Genomic DNA, 19,869 nt, shown 5'->3' on the forward strand with positions numbered 1-19,869 from the left:
TTACACTTAATATTCCTCCTGAAAGGATTTTTTTTATGTAATTCTAGGTAAAAGGTTCTAGGTTAAAAGTAATTTGTACAATTTTGCAACTTAATACTGTTGGATTTCTTTTCCTGAAGCTACAGTGTACAATTTGTTCTCAATCTTGCACTCAACGGGCAATACAGCAAGTAGTTTACTTTTACCATCATGGCCAGGCAAATTGTACTGCAGGGCTATTCAATTACAAATTCAACTCGGCCAGATTTCAAAACCAGGAAATGTAGAAGGGTCAGACATTTTCATCAGTCTATCAAAACCTTTTTCTCCCTTAGCTTTTGGTAATGACAAATGAGAGGTTATCACTCGCAGCAAGGGGCCGCAGGTTGAAATAATTCATATAAATAATTATTCATATAAACAATCAAAAAAAATAATTCAGTATTTTTCAGATAATGCTAAAAGGTCAGTATGTTCTCTATCAAACGATTATTTTGCTAGGTGTTCATATGTCTGTCTGTTTGTCTGTGGAAAGATTTTGACAACATCATAAGTTTAACAACTGCGCAAGATGCAGTCACAAAACTCCATAGTTGTGTAGTTTAGCTCAAAATTAAGGCTGACTTTCAAAATTGTTGTGGTCTGAGTGAGGGGGCCAGTAGGGAAGGGCCCTACTTCATGCCCCTGACTAACATCCCCTTTAAATCACAGATTGCTGTGTCACAGCTGGAGTGATCCCATTGCAAGATGACATCAGTGTATTTTCATTTTGTTGGGACTTTATACTGTGACTGTATTTTTAAATGTATTTTCTTTTACATGTAGCCTACTGTCAGAGGTACAATTTCTTTTTGAGGACAAGAATAAAGTATGGAAAATTAATACATAGCAGGAGTCAGTAACATTTCAATACCTTGATTAGCGAGGTGGATTACAGATTAGAAAGACAATAAAAAGCCAACAAGTTTCAGTCTCCTTAAAGTTAATTGTCTCCTGGAGACGTCAGAGTCAAAGCCAAGTGATGTTCTCATTCTCCCTCTGCAGTCTGTCTGCATGACATTGAATTAGCATTCGCCTGTAGTCGATGCTGATAAGCTCTGATTGTTCTTTACACAGCGCGCTAAAGCAACACTGAAAGGTTATCAGCTCTCTGTGGACCTGGCCAAGGCCGCTGCTCCTGCCTCCCTGTGATCCCCTCGGGGCGGCACATTGTGGAACGAGGTAACATGGTCGGCAAATTGAAAGAGAGGAACTACAATTCATTGAATGTCCACTGGAGAGCTGAGGGCGGAACAGAGACGGAGCGGGAGAGTAAGGAGGTGTGGAAGGGGGAGGCCTTGTGACATTTTGCTGTGAGGTATTCCAGGTCCAGGCCTTGTTAACAGTCTAAAATTGGTCTTTGGAGTGTCATACCCAGACTACTGCTCTGCAATAAAGATCTGTCATCTTGTGGTATTTATCAAGCTGCCTGAACAGCACCCTCATGTATGTAACCACACACACACATTACACAATTACCACTCTGTAGATGTAAAGCCATTCTCTCTGCAAATAATAGATATTGTTGACACACTGGAAGAGGAGCTGGGTTTTTTTCAGTCTGCTGGGAGACACAGCAGTGAAACAAAACAATCCAGAAACCTGTCATCTCACTGAACCGAACAGGCCTATGAAAATATTAATACTGAGACAAAATGGTCATCTGGGCTTCACCCTGAGCAGAGGTTCCTCAGTGAGCAGGAGAAAATCTACAGTGACCTTCCTCTTGACACAGCAACATGCCGTGGTGAATTTTCATTTTCACAGCCATCCGTCAGGCACAACAAAGCGTAGATTTATCAGTCGGTTGCAGATGTAGTTTTGAGTACATTACAGGGCCAGCAAAACTCAATTTCCAGGGCACGGAATAAAAGCTGAGCTGGCAAAGCGGCGGGAGTGCTGACTAACCGTGGAGTGCATCAGCCCAGCCAGCCCAGAGTCGCGGAGGTTGGCTAAAATAAATGCATTTTTCAGCTGCTGCCACAGTATCCAGGCACTCGATAGCTTGCCCTTGTTACTTTTTCAATGCCATCCACGACAGTGTGACTTGATCTATGATGACTTGATGAATTTCCTGGTGCCGTAAGCTGTGGAGCGGTCGCACGGGGTTGCTTGGGATTAGAGCGTCGCCGTGATAACTTCATCAACAACGACATCATGAATAACACAAGCAGCTACAGAAACGGCACTGCTGCAGTTGGGCTTCAGTCTGTCTCAATCCATCAAACCTATCTGTACAATATGCTGGCACGGGCAATTGTGGACGCATTAAAAAGCTTATATGGTACAACCACCCACACACACATCAACAGTATCCTGAGCAGACTTTAAGCCTCTGAGCTCAAGCTGTCTGAAATATGTGTCTGCTGTTATGTTTCATCTTACACTATCTATTACATGCTGCTATTATGAGAATGGCTGAGAATTATTGTGGTTTACTATGACAGGTTTCTGTCCTATGTTTGAACATGATTTCAGGCCTGTTGTGTAATGTGTTCCTGTTTGTGATGGTGGCGGTGTGCAGCAGCAGCAGCAGCAGCAGCAGCAGCAGAGGAGAAACAGCTGGCTGTGGTGGTTAGAGAAGAGAGAGAGAGTCTGTCTGTCTGGCTGACACCTGGGTGGCCCGTCCTGTTGCCGGCACAGTCAGAGTCCCACCCAGGGACCATAGGGTGGACGTCGGGCCAGGCTTGTCAGCTGGCAGGGTCCCTGCTGGGGTATGGTTCTGGACCTCCAACAAGATCACACGTAAGACCATCTGTCCCCCCGTGCACAGTGCCAAGCCCTGCCCTGCCCAGCAAAACACAGCACTGCCAGACGAGACTCAGAGCAGGGCAGGAGGCACAACAGTGAGTCCTAAACCAGACGCAATGTTCGTCTGATGAAATTCTGCCTCTGCAGAAGTAAAAAATAACATCAAATTTTTACTAAAGCCACAGGCAGCTCATGTAAAATGCATTTAGATGAGGTACAACAAACAAAAAGAGACAGTTTCAGAGACACAGGAAAGACATCAAGAGTATGTTCAAAAGACGATAATCACCATAACAATAAACAGTGTGGTTCTTCTGGTAATTTAATAATCGCACTAATACTAATGCTTCTTTTGCTGAGTATCCAACAAGATTAGAGCTAACTAGCTTAGCCGGACACCAGAATTACTGTAACAGGTTTTTACAGGCTTTCTGGCTGATGTTAATTAAGCCTCAATAATGAATCAATTTGTAGCGGCCAGATTTTCAGCCCTCTGTCCTCTACAGTACGCAGCGCAACCTGCTACCAGAGGCCTGATGGTTTTCCACTTGTAATTATGACAACAGAAAAATCCAACATTAAACACATTTTAAACGCAGCCAGCAGCCAGGCCACAAATGGCTCCATGCTTCATGACTAACTGTGTGTTTTGTTGAGCAAGCTGTTGAATTACTGAGATTTTTCTGTTGTATTTTTGGGGGCTTCTTTTCAAAATGGCTGTCTTTTTTCTTTTTTGTATTTCTGGCTGGTTCAGCAAGATGTCATCAAACCAGGAAGTTAGCCAGATATGCAGTAGTAAAACCCATCTGGCAGTATATTCATATGAACAACCTCAATCCAGAACTGATGTTCTAACATTAGATCAGTGGGTGCGATTCAGTTATAAAGCAGTAAGGTTTGTTAGTAATGAGAGAATTCTAACAGGATATTTCATGTTCATTTTCCTGCTGATTTACAAATGTTGCTCTGAGGAAAACACATTCCTCACCAGAGATATTGATTCTTCCGATTAATTTGTCTGTTTGCAGCATTTTGAGGGTTTGAAAACACTTGCACTTTCATCAGAAATATAGAATTGCTTTGTTTTGCTGTTGTCAGCTTTGATGGGAAAAATTCTGGCTCCACTGTTGGGGAACTGAGAAGCCATTTTGTGGTTTTGCTGTGCTGCACATTCTTAAGTAAAAGCTGGTGTTCAAATAATGAATGATCACTAAACATTTCCAAAAGCTTTTCCTTCACAGTTTTTTTGTAATTGCTGTTAAGCCGCTGACAATGTAAGCCAACTCTGTATCTCTGGCACGATATCAGATTTTCACTTCACAATTATTGTGGACAAGAACAGTTCATGATAGCAATATTATTGTGATAGCCATCGAAAATCTGAAATTAATAAAAGAAGCAATAATGATATCAGTCAAATTCACCTTTAACTTTGTTTATTGTGAATTGTGTCTCTCTTTAGGCTAATGAATTACACTTAAGATACAAGTGTAGAGAGGTGGAGAGAGAATCTGTCACCACAACTGTACAAAATTGTACAAAATGAGTCACTTAATGGATAGTGAAAGGCAATAAGATGGTGTTGGGGAGACAAAGTGATAATGGAAAGAGTGGCTGCAAAGTGACATATATCACCATTCTAACAGTTGCAGTTTTAAACATGTCCTGTTACAATTTCCCTCCAAAACTACCTGGTTAGGTTGAGGCAACAGAAACTACATCATTATATTTGGGGAAAACACATTACGGTTTGGCACTCTTGTCACTAACATAACATCATATTTGTTACTTAATATAGGACACTTCACACACATCACAAGCACAGGCTATGTTGTTAATAAAAGTAGTCAACGTTGACTCCGTGATGCAAATACTGGCCTCCTGGGTGAAAGTCCTGTGTTTGTTTGACCCATCTACCAAAACCCTCCTGCCAACCCTAAATGGGCTTCTTCAACATGTGTACAACATTACGCAGACTTAAACGTGTGTTATGCTACGTCTCGCCACTTCCCCCTCTGCTCCTGTAATAACTGCTAGAGTTTGCTGCCTTACTATCCAACATCCGTACAATGATGTACAAGGTGCTTTTTCAGCTGGTTCACATCTTTGCCATCTTTCCTCAGTCTTTACTGATGCTGACCTGGCTAGCTAGCAGCTAGGTAGCAGAAGCTGGCAGGAAGACTGATGAGTTGATTTTCACATCTAGATGAGTGACTCACAGCCTCCCGCTACCACCATTCAAAGCAAAACCACAAAAAGCATCACCAAGACTTGCAAAATAGATGCAAAAGCCTACATTTAGCACAAATTTAGTAGAGCTGACAGAGAAGCAACAGGAATTGTCTGCACCAAAGGCTGATATTGCAACACTCCGGTACAAAATTAGTGCTGTGAAATGCATATTATACTGACTTAATCAATAACATGAGCATCAACAACAAAAATGAGAAAAAGAAAAAAAGGAAATACAATTGAATGCATTTTTCCCTCTTTCACATGAAGGCATGCTTCTCTCTGCAGCTGAGGTAAATAAAGAATACAACAAATCTTCTCAATTGTGAGCCTGCATTATAAACCTGAAGAAAGCTTTCCTTGTGCTTAATCTCCTTTCAGCATCACTTTTTTGGCTCATTTAGTGTCAATAATCATTTCACTAAGTGTGAAAGCAGAAGCTTGCAGCCAGCATATAAACCTGTCTACTTGCAGCCTGCAGACTCTTATCATGGTGGCCATCAAGCTTCATACCATTACAGTGTGATGTGGTGGCATGGCAACAACGGGCCAGGCAGAGAAGAGGAGAGGGAGCAGGGAGAGAGAGTCGGGAGGAGATTAGAGTGAGAGCAGGGAGACAAGCAAGGAAAAGCACATAATCCTCCTGTGTACAGTGTGCAGACTAAACCTGCACAACAGTGACACACAGCAGCACAAAAAGAGGGCATAAAAGCTTGAAATGTGTCCTGAAAAAGACTAACAAAAGAAGTTATTTTGTAGAAAAATACACTGCACTTGTCGCACAGAGAGAAATTGCTCAGTGAATTAAAACAAATAAGGAATAACAGAGTAAACTTGTCATGCTGCAAGAAGGATGCAGCCGCCATCTGGGCCAATCAGCAGATCAATTCTTAGGTGAGTCACATATAAAAAACTCTTTGCCGCGGGGCTTAGGTAAGCTTGTTGGTATGTCATTATGGAAGTGTGAATACTATCAGAATGGCAGGGGAGATAAAAAATATTTGTCCGATTGTCTACTTTAAGCCACCAGCTGCACACTGTTGTCCCAACGGCTACATCATACGTAAGCCTTGGATTTTGGTTTCTATTCATTACAGGAAACAGCAAAGAGATTCAAATCCATGAGCTTTTACTGTTGATTATAACTCTGCAGATGAATTCTTTAATCGCTGCATAAAGTTGGCTGATACACTGAAAGGTCGACTGCAAACATGGTCAAACATCAGTGTCTGGTTTGATCAGTGTACTGTGTGAGGAAAAGCACCATTCTGTTAACAGAAAACAAAACTCACGATCATGTTCACTGGCCTCTGCTCCTTGCTGCTGGGGTAGAATTCAAAATGGTGCAAAATCCAATTTGACATACAGTAAACTGATGGTCTTTGAAGTAAGTTTGTAATGCAAGGACCGTTATGCACTAAAATCCACATCAGTCAGGGTAAGAGAGGATGTTTATTAAACTTTCAGTTCTGACTTGTAATCCCTACCACCACCAACATGCCAATCACAGTAACTGGCAGTGGAAATGCTTGAAACCTGCATTTAGACGTGTAATTTCTCTGAATTTCATTAAAAATCCAGGCTGTGGCACCTGAGATACTGCATGTGACGAATGAATAAACAGATGCATGAACATGCAGATCCATTATTGCCCACTTGTTTAATTTAGAATTCAGAAAGGTCAACTAGGAGCAGCAGCTGACGGCAAAATAAACTCTCACTCCCAAATCACATAACTAAAACTCCAAAGTTTAGTTGAGCTACTAACCTTCATAGCAGTTTGCAGCCAGTATATAAGACATTAATGACCATCATTAATAATTAAGTTAACTCAACTTTAATCAATAGTAGTTTAACTGTTAACAAACAAGGGCATAACTCACTATCACTAATTATTAGTAATGCTATAATTTATGTTGTTTCAAAAGTTCAGTGGTGCACACATTCTAACATTTTAAACACTTTATTAGATGTTTGTGAATGGTTAATAATTGGTGCATAAAATATCTATTAACATTGTTTGGATGCTATAATAAAGTAGCAACTGATGATTATAATACTTTGTTAAACGGTTGATAAATCCTACGTAGTTTAGCTATAAACATTGCAACCTTTTGACGACCACCCAAATAATGTTTATAAATGCACTACACAGTAGTTATTAAGCATTTAACAAGGTATAATCATCATTTGCTACTGTACTTTCTAATAGTGTCCAAATGATGTTTACAAACCAATTAATAACTATTAATAAACACTAATATAGTATATAATATGTTATATGTGCAACAATAAACTGTTAAACATAAATTATAGCATAAATAATAATTAGTAAGCAATTTTTATTATCATTTCATTGTTTGTTAATGGTAAAATAAGATTGACTATTAATTTACCATTTACTAACAATGGTTACTATAAGCTGTTACTGACACATTAGTGTCAATGTAAAGTTTGGAAACCTAACAAATACAAAGAAAGTGTTTTGTGCAACCCCATAAAGCAAGACTGCAACTTTTCAAAGATGTAGAACATTAGTCCTCTTACAGATAAAGAAGGTCAATTCATAAGCAACAACATGCTTCTTAGTCCAGCACATTACTGCTACAGCCTTGGTTTGGTATGAGCAGTAGCTAAACAAACTAAACAACCAAACAAGCATGTTATGACTGTTCAACTGGTATAACTGAGCTAGTCTGCTGACTATATGACTCTTCCATACTTGTGCTACAGTTACACTACATTTTAGAATTTGTCATTAACCTGTAATTGCCACCTGTGGCCGCAGTGGCCACTGTTACATAGAGTGCAAAGGGCTCGTTTCATACTTTCTGTGTTTTTCAAGATGTTCATGGAGCAACCTCCGGGATAGAAAAATGAAGCCCACATGGAAGTGCTGAAAAACTAGTTCCTTAAATGGCCACCTGAGGCTTGCTTCAAGAGCAAATCAGTCCTCATAGACCCCATGTTAAAATGCCCAACTTTACAGCAGAAATAAACATGTTTGCGGCCTGGTGCAAAAAACTGTTTTGGTCTCAGTTCATGTCAACTCTACAGGGGTGAATTTTTAAATAACTCACCTGTTTAAATGTTATCAAGGCTTAAAGTTATGCGTAGTTAAGGGCGGGGCCGCTTTGAGTGACAGGTGGATGCCACGAGTCTACAAGTCCCTACCATGATAACAATGTTGGTCAGGTAACACATAGTGTAACCCCAGATTCACAGAGTACAGGCGTAGCTATTTCAGTGTGTTTTCAATTAATGAATCTTAATTGTAATGTTTTGGTCATCTAAAAAACATCTTAGTTGTACTAAAAAACCTTTTCAGGCATACACATGGGCCAAATCTGGCCCGCAGTAGGGTGCCAGGTAGTTGCTGATGAACTAGTCGCCTCCTCTGCCCAAATCAAACCAGAATGCCAAAAAATCGGGGGTCTGCCCCCAGAGGCTGTATCGCCGTCTGCCGGAAGTCAGACAACGAATACAGCTGATGGGTTCCGAGAATGCTGATGAACTGAATCAGACTTGTATTTTTTTTGTACTTTGGATTAAAACAAGGTGTCAGAGTGCATTTAAAAAGTATCAAAATAAGCTTGTTTATCCATGCCAGGGTTGGTTCGCTTATTAACTGGTCCCTGGCCTCCTGCCATTTTGCAGAAGTGGCCCCTGGGCAAATCAATTTGGGTATTGCTGCTCTAAGGAGTGGGATGTTTAGTTTTTCTGGTAGGTACATTCTGTTTTAATAGTTACAAGTCTGTTTTTGGCAAGCACAAATTAGCAAAAAGCATTAGCAGTATCACAGTTAATCATAACTGTAAATAAACCATGCTAACCAAGCTAGCAGCTAGCATTAGGATTATCTCCATCCACTTGTCAAACAGGAGTCCACAATCCAATGGGTGGCTACATCCATTATCTTATAGTGTGTATGGTAGTGACATGTTTGAGTATACTTAATTGTGTCACTTTTCCCAGTGTGAACAGCCCAGTTAGATTTATTTGCAGGAGTATGTAGTATAGAACTGGGACACATCTAAAGTCTCAGAGAAAATGACTTTAAATAAATCTGACTTGACCGCTGTCCATGGTGCTGATTCTGCAGCTGTCTTGGGTGTTCTTCAACATTTGTGCTGGCAGGCCACAATCTCACTCGTGGGGAGTGATGGCCAATAAGCTGTCTTATCTGATCAGCATCAGCATATTGCCTAGACTGTTAAGCTTAAACTCACTATATACATATATAGTATATATTGATCAGCATCCTGGTTGTTCCTGTCAGTTCTTTTGCATTTAAGTTTAGTTGCCAAATTTCTGCAGCAAGTTTAGTTTATTTTTACACGCCCACTCCAACAGAAGCCCCTTGTTTGTGTGTTTGCTTCTCCCTCTCTGCACTTGGCTCCTATTTAGCAATGTTACAGTTACAGTATCTCAAACTGCTTTCACATCCAAAAAAAGGTCTGACGTCATTATCAGCCTTCATCGCACTGCTGCAAACAAAGATGGACTGTGCAGAACAGATTGTGAAGTTTTTATTGTCGCTGGCATTGTTTCACCTGTGAATCACAACTTTAGAAAAGCACGTCATTATTGCCAAAAAGACACAAGTGTTCCTCCAACAGCATTACTTTCCAAGATTAGTTCATTGCCTCTGGGTCTTTTCCATGCAAATACAGACTCCTACCAGCCTTAAGAAGGTGAGGGAGGGGCCAAAAAAATCAGGTCAAACACTGACACTCACCTGTGAGAGCTGACAAATCCATGCTCAAGCAACTCTCTATCTGGTCTGCTTTTTTAGATTATTTGGCTTTTAGTAAATAGTGACAATGTAAATACAGCCAGCACACACCAGAAACACCCAGAACAAAGCCGCAACACTGCCATCATACGCATCAATCTTTCTTCCTTTTTTCAAATCACCTAAAACAAGAGTTACATAACTAAAATTCTATAAATTCTGCATTACAGAAATGGTGCGTAACACCTCGATTGCCACTGACTCTGTCAGTCAGACACTGCTGAGAAGAGATTTCTCTTTTATGTGTCTTGCCCACATCAGAGTGACTGTACATTACTTTGTAGTTCTGTGGAGATCAAGGCAACACCAACAATATTCCACAGATTTGTTTTTTTTTGTTTTGCTTTCGAGGACAGAAATACTTCATTTTCTCTAGGAGAAGCAAAGCACTGAAATGACAAATAACGCTTGAAACTCGGACCAGAATAAGGTGATAGTATAATAATATGACTCACAGAAAAGAGGAATTAATATCAAGTTGCTGAAAAGCAAACCAGGTTTTATGTATGTTGTAAACATCTGATGGTGTCAGCAGAGTTGTTGTACATGAGATCGGTCTCAAGACCAATTTTTGAAGGTCTCATCTCGTCTTGGACTCAACTGTATTTTCACTTAGTCTTGTCTCGGCCTTAGACAGAGAGGACTCTGGATATTATTTCAAGACTGGTCAAGACCCCAACAGCAGGATTTTCCTTTAAATCGCCTGTGCAAAAAGAGCATTAAATAAAAATGGTTAAGCAGATTTTATTTCTTTACTTGTTCATATTTGTTTGCTCATAGAAAACAAAAGAACATTACCATGCATTACTTCCACCTCTACTTTGCTGTTTGAATATTTTATCAACATATTTCTCATGGTGCACCTATACATACACACATACATACAGCGGACAATAAAAGAGGAGCATTAAGAGGAATCTAATGGGAATGTGGATCTTTTAGATCATTTTGAGGAGTGCCTAGGTTCTGTATGTTCCACATTTTATCATAAGTGTTTTAAGCAGTGTGGGATTTGCACTGGCTTGATCTTGGACATGACTTGGTCTCGTTTTAGATGGTCTTGACTATAGAGTTGGGTAGATGTTCAGTTTTGCTGCTCCAGCCTGGTAGACGAGCTTAAATTGGTTTGATTTTATGCAAACCTGCTGGACTGGCGTTTGTCATGATGAAATATTCTGACAAATTCAAAAGTAACCTACATCAGCAATTTGTGCAGACAGTGTTACGGTGCTAAATCCAACTCATACTGTACAGCATTAGTAATAAGCGATATGACAACGTGATTAACATAATATGTTTATCAATGGACTAATGGAGTCACTAGTGTCTGACAGGCCACGTGCAGTTTCCTGCCGAGCTGAGGACTGTGTCAACTACATGAGGGAGGTCAGATTTCAGTAGAGGTGGGAGGGGGGAGAGCGGCCACACCAGGGGCGCAGATGGGATTTTTGAACTGGGGGGGACCAAGCTGTCGGCAAATGATTCCAACTCCATTAGTTATTTTGTGTAAATACAGATATATATATGTATACATATGTATACATATATATATATATATACTGAAGCTGCAATAAACATTAGAATCGTGAGTTTTCTGACTGAATGAACATTGATAAACAAACACCTACCTGATCAACACTAGCCATACATGATCCAACTGTTATTTGTCTGGTATGTCAATCACACACCAAAACTTCATGCCTTCTGCATATGTTTTATTTAAACATTTGTTGATCTCAGCAGGATGAAGAATCTCAGCACAGAAACTTTAACTGTATTCTGACAAAAAAAGCAAAGAACCTATGAGCAAAAATTAATAATAAAATAAAATTGAAATGATTCACACTCGTGCCTTCATGTAAATGATTATAAACGTAACAATGTGTATGAAAACGGAAGTATAAACACTGATAACAGATAACAGATTCACATAAATACAAATAAGTAAGTATAGCCTACATAGCATGAAATGTGAAATGAAATCACCAGCTCAGTCATTAGAAAGTTATATATGATCACTATGGTTACCACTACAGGCACAGGCACAGCTACCAGCTCCTCTTAGGACCCCAAGGTCGAGAATCGTGCCTTATGGTGCGTTCCATTTACATTGGAAGTTGGAACTCGGAGCTCCAAAAAAAGTAACCTCCGAACTGAGCGCCTCCCGGTTTAAAACTGGGACATGGAACATGGAATTCATAAAAAAAATGGACAGTTAATGAAATGAAACGAAAACCCTGGCGTTTATGCTTGTAGATGCTAGATTTCAAAGCTTTTCCGACTCCAAAACTCCATTTTACAAGTACAACTGAACGCACCATTAGTCGTAGCATGAACATGGGGTTATCAATGCATCAGCTGTGCAGTGTTATTAACCGAGAATTACTATAAATCCGTCCCCAGTGCCATCTGCGTGCATGGGCCACACATTGTTTCTTTACTAGAATGTTCATGGGTTTTTTGAGGTGACACCATGAGACAGTTAGTCTCAAAACTAAAACTGCGCTTTATTAAAACTTAATTACTGTTGCTGGCTTTGAAAGCAAAGTTGAATTGAGGAATTATCTATAAGACGCCTTCATTTTTCACTACAAAAAACAAAATAAGGCATCAGCTGGCTGGAAGGAGATCACCAGGAAGCTGGAAGTTTCTAGTAAATGACGATCTTTAATAAAAAGCAAGGCTCCTTGCTGTTGGCAATATTGCATGTCATTTCCTGTTGCCTTTTCTGTTTTAAAAAGTAACATTACAAACATAGGGAGAAGCAGGCTGCTCAGCCATCGAAGTGGTTATGTCTCCAGTCTGATAATATTTATGTGTTTTTTTTGCATGAAGTAACAGAAGTGCATATTTAACAGATTCAGTGTGGAATGAGAGCTCCAATGTTATGCGCTATAGTCAGACACTTGTTTTCTGTTGGAACTTTCACTCAGGAGCGGTTGCTGAGCCAAGTGTGACACCACAGAAAATTTGGTATACCAGTCTGGTCCAGTGTTTGGCTTAATTTCAAACCGCTTTGAAAGTTCTGACACCAGTCCAATCTTACTTGACAACACTGGCTATCAGATTATTAAAAAAGTTCATGTAAACTCCTGATATCAGGACTGAGTTCCTGGCCTTTGATTTCTCAACTTTCATTAACGGTCACTATTCTATTACCACACATCTCAAAAAGGCAGTGATCCACTGCTGCTGCTGCTGTGAATAAGTCATATTAAACTGACCCAGAGGACAGTGAGCCCTTGCTGTGTTAATAACAGCTCAGTGGAAAAAACTGGAGTAAGCCAAAGCTTCAGCAAGAGACACAAATGAATAAACATGTCTATAAGTCAGTAAATTGGTTTATGTGCTTGGAAGGGCAAAGTGGCATTTATGGGCATTCACATCAAAAGTGAGTGTAACTGAATATACCCTGAACTAAAGGCCAGTGAGGATGTCCAAACAGTGGCGGCATTACACCCACTGCATTCTCAAGCAATATGCAGAAATTCTACTTTAAAGCCTCGTGATGATGGACACCATTTCCAGCTGTCAGCAGAAAGCCTTTAAACGAGCCTGCGAGCAACAGGTTGCATCTTTAATGCACTGGCTATTAATGGAGTGTAGGGTGTGGTGCGGCGGGAAGCCCGTAATAATCAATTTCCTGCTGCTGTAATCATAGCTCTCTGTAAGTTAATTAGCATCTGTTGAGTGTTACGGAGAGGCGTCTGCAGAGAGGGAGTGGTGGTTAAAAACAGTGTGGGGAGCGTGACACAGGCTGTGGGACTCATGTCAGGGCTATTAGATTAAGGCTGACATGAGTCATTGTGTGATGGAAGTAATGATGCATCTGATGCATGTGATTGTGATATACTGAGATCCAATCAGCATCACAGATGGACTGTGTCTTATCAATCTTATCACCCTCATCTAGATACTGTCCAATAACACAGAGAGGGCTATAAAAGTATAAAATCTTATCTTACAAAGTGGATGAACACCACACTTTCTCCATTACAAGAGATCTTTATTCAGTTGCAGCATATTAAAAACACCACAGGAGGCGGAAAATTTAACATGAAGACAACCAAACAGGCACAAAGCTATTACTGATTTGTTGATGTCACACTGGCTGACTGGAGGAGCTCTAGTGCAGACAGACAATCACATAGTTGGGAGTCAAACAGTCTAAAAGGCATCAAAAAGGGAGACACGCAAAGTGATTATCGATTGGCTGGTTAAACAACCAAATTACATCGGCAGTTGCTTTTAATGGAGAAAGAAGGAAGCCCATACATTCTCTTCAATTGGACCTTTATTTTCGGTTGCTGACTTTAATTGAGTGTCTAGGATGGGGATTAATTATTAAGGACTACCAGTCCTTAAATCAAGGTATTTCATTGATAATAATGTTTATGACAATATGATTAAGTCTGACAAATATTTCATTACTAGCTTTATTGTATATTTACGATCTCATTAAAGACTATGCAGGATTTTATGAAAAAAAAAAATATATCCATAGGCTCACACAAAACGTATCCGTCTCAGTCATCACTGACCCACTAGAAGTGTGTGGCAATGTATTTATCTCTAGACTCTGCCCTGTGCCTGTATTTTTATTACCATGTGCAACAACCAGGGACAATGCTTGAGATTTGGGTGCCCTAAGCGTAATTGTTTTGCATGCAATTTTTAAAGAAATAATAACTTACTCGGAATGCTGATTTGTCACTTTTTGACCTGTCTGCCTGAACTGCTGTCCCCAGTACTGAATGAAGCAGAGGACAGATAAACATAACGCATCACTTCGGTTCAGCCTTGCTTGCTTGGTTGTTTACTTAATGACCCTGACGCATAATTCATTTTATTATTTCGAGCAATTATGTATATCATACTGACTATAATGGTCTAATGGTGCCTATTGTAGTTGTGCTTCATCTTAAATAGTTCATCATTATGATTGATGATCATTAGTTGTTTTGGTGCCCCCTCCAGCATTTGATGCCCCATGCACAGGACGTGATGTGCATGTACACAGTGGCGGTGGTGGCGACAAAGGTCCTGTGGCTGGTAAAGTTTTCATTTGTGTGTGTGTGTGTGTGTGTGTGTGTAGTCTTGATGGCACCTTTTGTGGCAGGAACTACCACAGAATAATAATTTGCCAGGTGTTTATATGTCTGTCTGTCCATCTGTATGTGGTCAGATTTTATCAAGTGTCACAACTGTGCAAGGTGCTGTCATGTAACTTTACAGGTGTGCAGTTGAGATCAAAATAAAGGCAGTGTTCAAAGATGGGTGCAGTCCAAGCAAAAAGGGTAGAAGGTAAGTAAGGGGCCATTGCGCCTCCACTTTACACCCCCGGACTGACATTTGTCCCGGATCCCTTTATCATGGCTGAAATGATCCCATCACAAGATGGTCTTTAGCTTTATTTTCCTCTTCTTTTGCTGAGTTTGGGACATTCCTCAGCCATGTAGCCCCTAGCGAATAACAGCATGCAGGTGACATCAGGACTTATAAAAACGTAGCTACTTGGTGTCAGACTGTAAGCAGCATGCATCCAAGAAGAGGCTAAGAAAATCAGGGACAAGGCACTGAAAAAAAATGCACATATACCAAGGTGAAATGCAAAACCTGGTTCCAAAATGATAGTGAATTTGGGGTTGACTTTCACTTATGCTGAAGATCACTGAAAGAGAGGATGGGGATGAAGAGTGACATGGAGTTGGGTTCTTTTCTTCTTTTCTGACAGGTAGGCGCCAGTGGTTAGCTTGGCTAAAGTATCAGCTTTTCCACGACAACAAATGTAATGTTCCTACAATAGTACAGTAGCTTGCAGCAGCGGAGGGCGGAGGGGCCAAGTGTGAGTATTGCGTTAATAAACAGTCACTGACAATTCCTGTATAGTATACATTTAAAGCAACTTGTCAATGGTTCAGTTATGCCAGGTTGTCCCAGTGTTTCGTTGTAGGTTTAGGGTCCAATGATTTCTGGCTCTTACTGTACCACACCTGATGCATCAGTGTGAAATAAATTTGTCATGTTGTCCTCCTTTTGGTGTTCTACCTGCTTACTGTACATTTTACATGATCTGTTGTAGATCTAACCTTTTGTAGCCAAACCACTACCGCACTACCAAAGTTGCTCCCCTCTATGAAACTAATTCTTCCACAGTGGAGCCTTTGGCAATGCTACTTTCACTGTCAGTCATGTTTGTTGCCACTGTGCATAGTCATGACATGAACGCATGTCACGATATCACTGATATCATGATGGTGTCCCAGCTGAACTGTAACCCCAGTTAGAACAGAAAACAAGGTCCTGTCACAATAGACATGTTTATGATATTGTGACATCTGACATTTTAATATATCACAGGAGGAAGTGCATGGGTGTAATTAATGAAGCATAGCATTAGTTCAGGCAGAGCGCTGAAGTTGCGCCTATGTTGGCTAATTGGCACCAGGTGTTTTCAGTATGCTTTACAACGACTGGCTCATTTACAGCTGTGTAGCTAGTAACATCCAATCATATTCATGCAGGTGTACAGCACAGACATTATAACAAGACACTTATCACTACTGTGACAACCATGCCAAAAATACATCCTGCTGCAGCTCCATCCAGCACCCCAACCTCCTCCCTATGTTGTGTTTCATGAAATCAATTTAATTATGATTTATTCTCCATGTAGTGTTTATTTAGTGGGATTAGCAGACTATAAATGGTCAATTCCAAATCTAAGTGTCTCTGACTGAACATTAATAATGACTACACTTCATTCAGGTGTGCCAGGTGTAGGGCCCTGGTATTGTGCATGCTGGTTCACTGGAATGGGATACATTATGGGATGGATCCATCAATAATGTTAATAGTTACACCTGTTCATTTCCTATTATGATTTTTCATGATGTTCCTTTTATGTCAAAATGTCTGCTGTGAAAAATGTTTAGAGATTCTGTTACAGACTTACAGGGTGCCTATTGTTCTCATTTTCAGGTTCATGCATGTATTTTGGGTTTTTACTAAAACATTTTTACATGCTTTAATGTTTAAAATTAAGTTTTCTAACTTGATTCTGCAATAACGACCACACCTCGAACACACCATATTTTCACAGAAAAAGTATCTAAGCACACCTGATGAACTTCTTTTTCCTGTCTCTCCCTTCTCTCTCTTGTCTGAATACAAAAAAACACTGAGGGTTCTATCTGCATGTGAACATACACTTCTAGACCAAAATCTTCACAACCGGACATGTTTCAGCAGAAATATGATGTGAAATCAGGGAGAAAATAACAGCAGTGGGGACCAAGATTATATGTTTCCCTGACAGTAGTGTGAAGCTACATGTAGCAGTGTATGTACTGCATTCACCCAGTGTTCACTTAGTGCACATTAAAGTCAAATCTTACTTCACATAAACAAATGCTCAGAGAGTAATTCCAGTTTATACACAACAATGCTGTGCAAGTAATAAAGTGGTGGACGGCAGGGATTCATTCAGTGGACCTCATGTAGACAAACAGAGGGTTTTGACCCACTGCCAGAATATTGTTGTTAATTCAGTAATAAATCATAAGGTTACTACAGGTGAGACAGCGGAGAGACTATGATGGGAATATTAATGACTGTACTTCAATAAATGGGATAACCTCCAGTGAATTAAATTACAGTCAAAATTAACTGTTTCTAATGTTCCTCAGGACCAGCTGAGAAACCATTTTCAATTAATTCAACATTTATCTATTCACAGACTGTCCCTCCTTTCCAGCGTACCCTGCTACACATTCATACACTTGGGCATGCTGTTTCAGCGCCTTGCTCAAGGGAACTACAGCGGTAGTGACGGGAGGGGTAAACAGTTATTAGGCACAGCTTTCACTACATTCCTCTAACAATTGGGCCTCTTGTTTTGACACACTCCAACTAAAATCAGTAAATTCTGCCCTCAATGGAACAATTGTCCTCCCCTTGGCTAGAAAGGTCATTCAACTCACCGTCTACACATGCCGGCCTCGCCCTGGTGGTCCCGGCAATCTGGCCTCTCCGGCAGGCGCAGCGGGCTGTCTGCCTAGCAATGGTCCGTCTGGGAACACTGCTGTCTCTGTTGAGCATCACTATCTCGCAGGTTCCCACCGCCAACTGGCCTGCCGAACACAGCAGCAAGGAACAAAGTACATGACATTAGCATAATGAGACTATAATGAACATATTACTGAGGAGCAACTGGTCTTCAAAGGTACAAACACCAGGCGGCCTTGACACAGGGCCCTTTTTTTGGTTATGTAGCACTCAACAGTTTGATACTCTCATTTAAAGACTCAAATAGGAAAATGAGAAACTGATTTCAAAGCTTTAAAAGCAGAAGGCTACAGTGCTTCGTCAGATTTAATACAGTATGGCTGGCTGCTCTGTTGATAAAAGTGTCTTATAGTGATCATGTGGAAAACAAAGTTCCTTCCAAGAATCTGTTAGAAGGACATTTTCTATTTTGCTAGTCATAACTAAAAGTTAACAAGCCTGCAAGTCAAAAGCTCCAGGATATGAAAGTGCTGAAAAGAAAAACATACTGATTGTGTAAGGAATACAATCAATAGAGTTTTTCTAACTGAGAGCATGAAAACACTCAGCAATTTTTAGACAATTACATAATAAGATAATGAGACTGTCTTCAACAGAAAAACAACATTGGGCATTTATACAAATATCAGAAACAACCTATGTTGTGATGTGAATGATGGCAGATTAGAAAAATGATTCATACAGCACTTTCCAATGTCATATGCATTTTGGAAGGCACTGACAGACCATGTTATCCTACGAATAGGGGCACTGAATGAGACACGAGACATACTTAACATGTTGTTTGGAGAACTTGTTTAAGATATCCTGTGTGCACAGATGACACTCAGTGAATCTCAGTGTGTTGTGAGAAGAAAGCTCACAGGGAGTCCAAAGGGAAAAGATGTCATTATCTAAGAGGCAACTATGCTTACATGCAAAAAATATCCTGTTTTTGACCTTATGCTGACAAAGACAATATTCCTACTGAGATGTTTACAGGGATAATGAAAATGAATATTCTGCTAATATTTCTGTTTAAGTGCAGCCGTGCATACGCCAATTAAGGTGCCCGAGAGCTACTTGTGCCATTTTGCTTGTAATGCATCAAAACAGGAATTTTTAAAAGGTTTCCACCAGTGGTGGACTGGTAGGACCAGGCAAACACAGCCTCCCTCTTTCTTTCCTATAACCACCACTGTTCTTATGCACATATGTTTTCCTACAAAAAAATAACAAAATTGCATACCCTACGTAATCATGAGCCAGTGATTCGTGTATAGCCCATATATTTGGCAGGGCTGCTACCACATGACCAATGCTCTGATGAAAGTAAAAAAAGAAGCAGTCCCTGTAAGGAATCATGTTGGGGTGGTAGATGGATCACAAAATGCAGAACTTTCCCGAAGGGGACTGGTGTTCGGAACTGAGTGAACTCTGACTGAACTTTGACTCATTTTGAGGTACGTTGTCACCATGTTCCTTTTCCTACACCAGTAAATTTACATACCTAAACCTAACCCCCGTAACTTTGTTGCTTCGTTAACTACGTTAAGTACCTCATGTCATTGTCATATTCTGAAAAATATTGGAATATTAGCGTGCATGTAAATGTACTCAGTGTGCATGGAAAACTTTATGGCTTTTCAGATGTGTTGTGTCCAAGTAGAAATTTTGACCTTATGGGGCTAGAAGAAAGGTCAGGGGGTCTCTTGATATAATCATCTGAATACATCATATCTGAATGTAATCCTGACGACCTTGATTGAAATGTCTCAACAGCTATTGAATTTGCCCTAAATTTTGGTACAGACATTCATGGCCCCCTCAGGATGAATCATTAATGTTTTGCTGATGACCTGTCCTTTTGTCTAGCCCCATCATCTGATCTAAATTTAATTTTGTGAAATACTTTGGTTCATGATCAATATCTGCAAAACTAATGACATTCCCATCAGCTTCAGCTGCATTCTGGGTTTAGTGCAGATGAGCAAATGTTGGCATGCCAACGTGCTAAAATCCCACAA

General features: G+C 40.2%; 1 protein-coding gene across 3 annotated transcripts in view; it reads right to left on the reverse strand.

The window, feature by feature from the left end:
- The window catches only part of tafa5l (TAFA chemokine like family member 5, like), a 72,147-nt gene that overhangs the window by 25,410 nt on the left and 26,868 nt on the right, over positions 1-19,869 (reverse strand). For all 3 annotated transcript variants that reach the window (XM_049582027.1, XM_049582025.1, XM_049582024.1), the window contains exon 2: positions 17,779-17,928. In XM_049582027.1, coding sequence (XP_049437984.1) covers positions 17,779-17,928 — 150 coding nt within the window. The remainder of the gene's footprint in view (positions 1-17,778; positions 17,929-19,869) is intronic.

The sequence above is a fragment of the Epinephelus fuscoguttatus genome, linkage group LG7, assembly GCF_011397635.1.
Source record: "Epinephelus fuscoguttatus linkage group LG7, E.fuscoguttatus.final_Chr_v1".
Lineage (NCBI taxonomy): Eukaryota > Metazoa > Chordata > Actinopteri > Perciformes > Serranidae > Epinephelus > Epinephelus fuscoguttatus.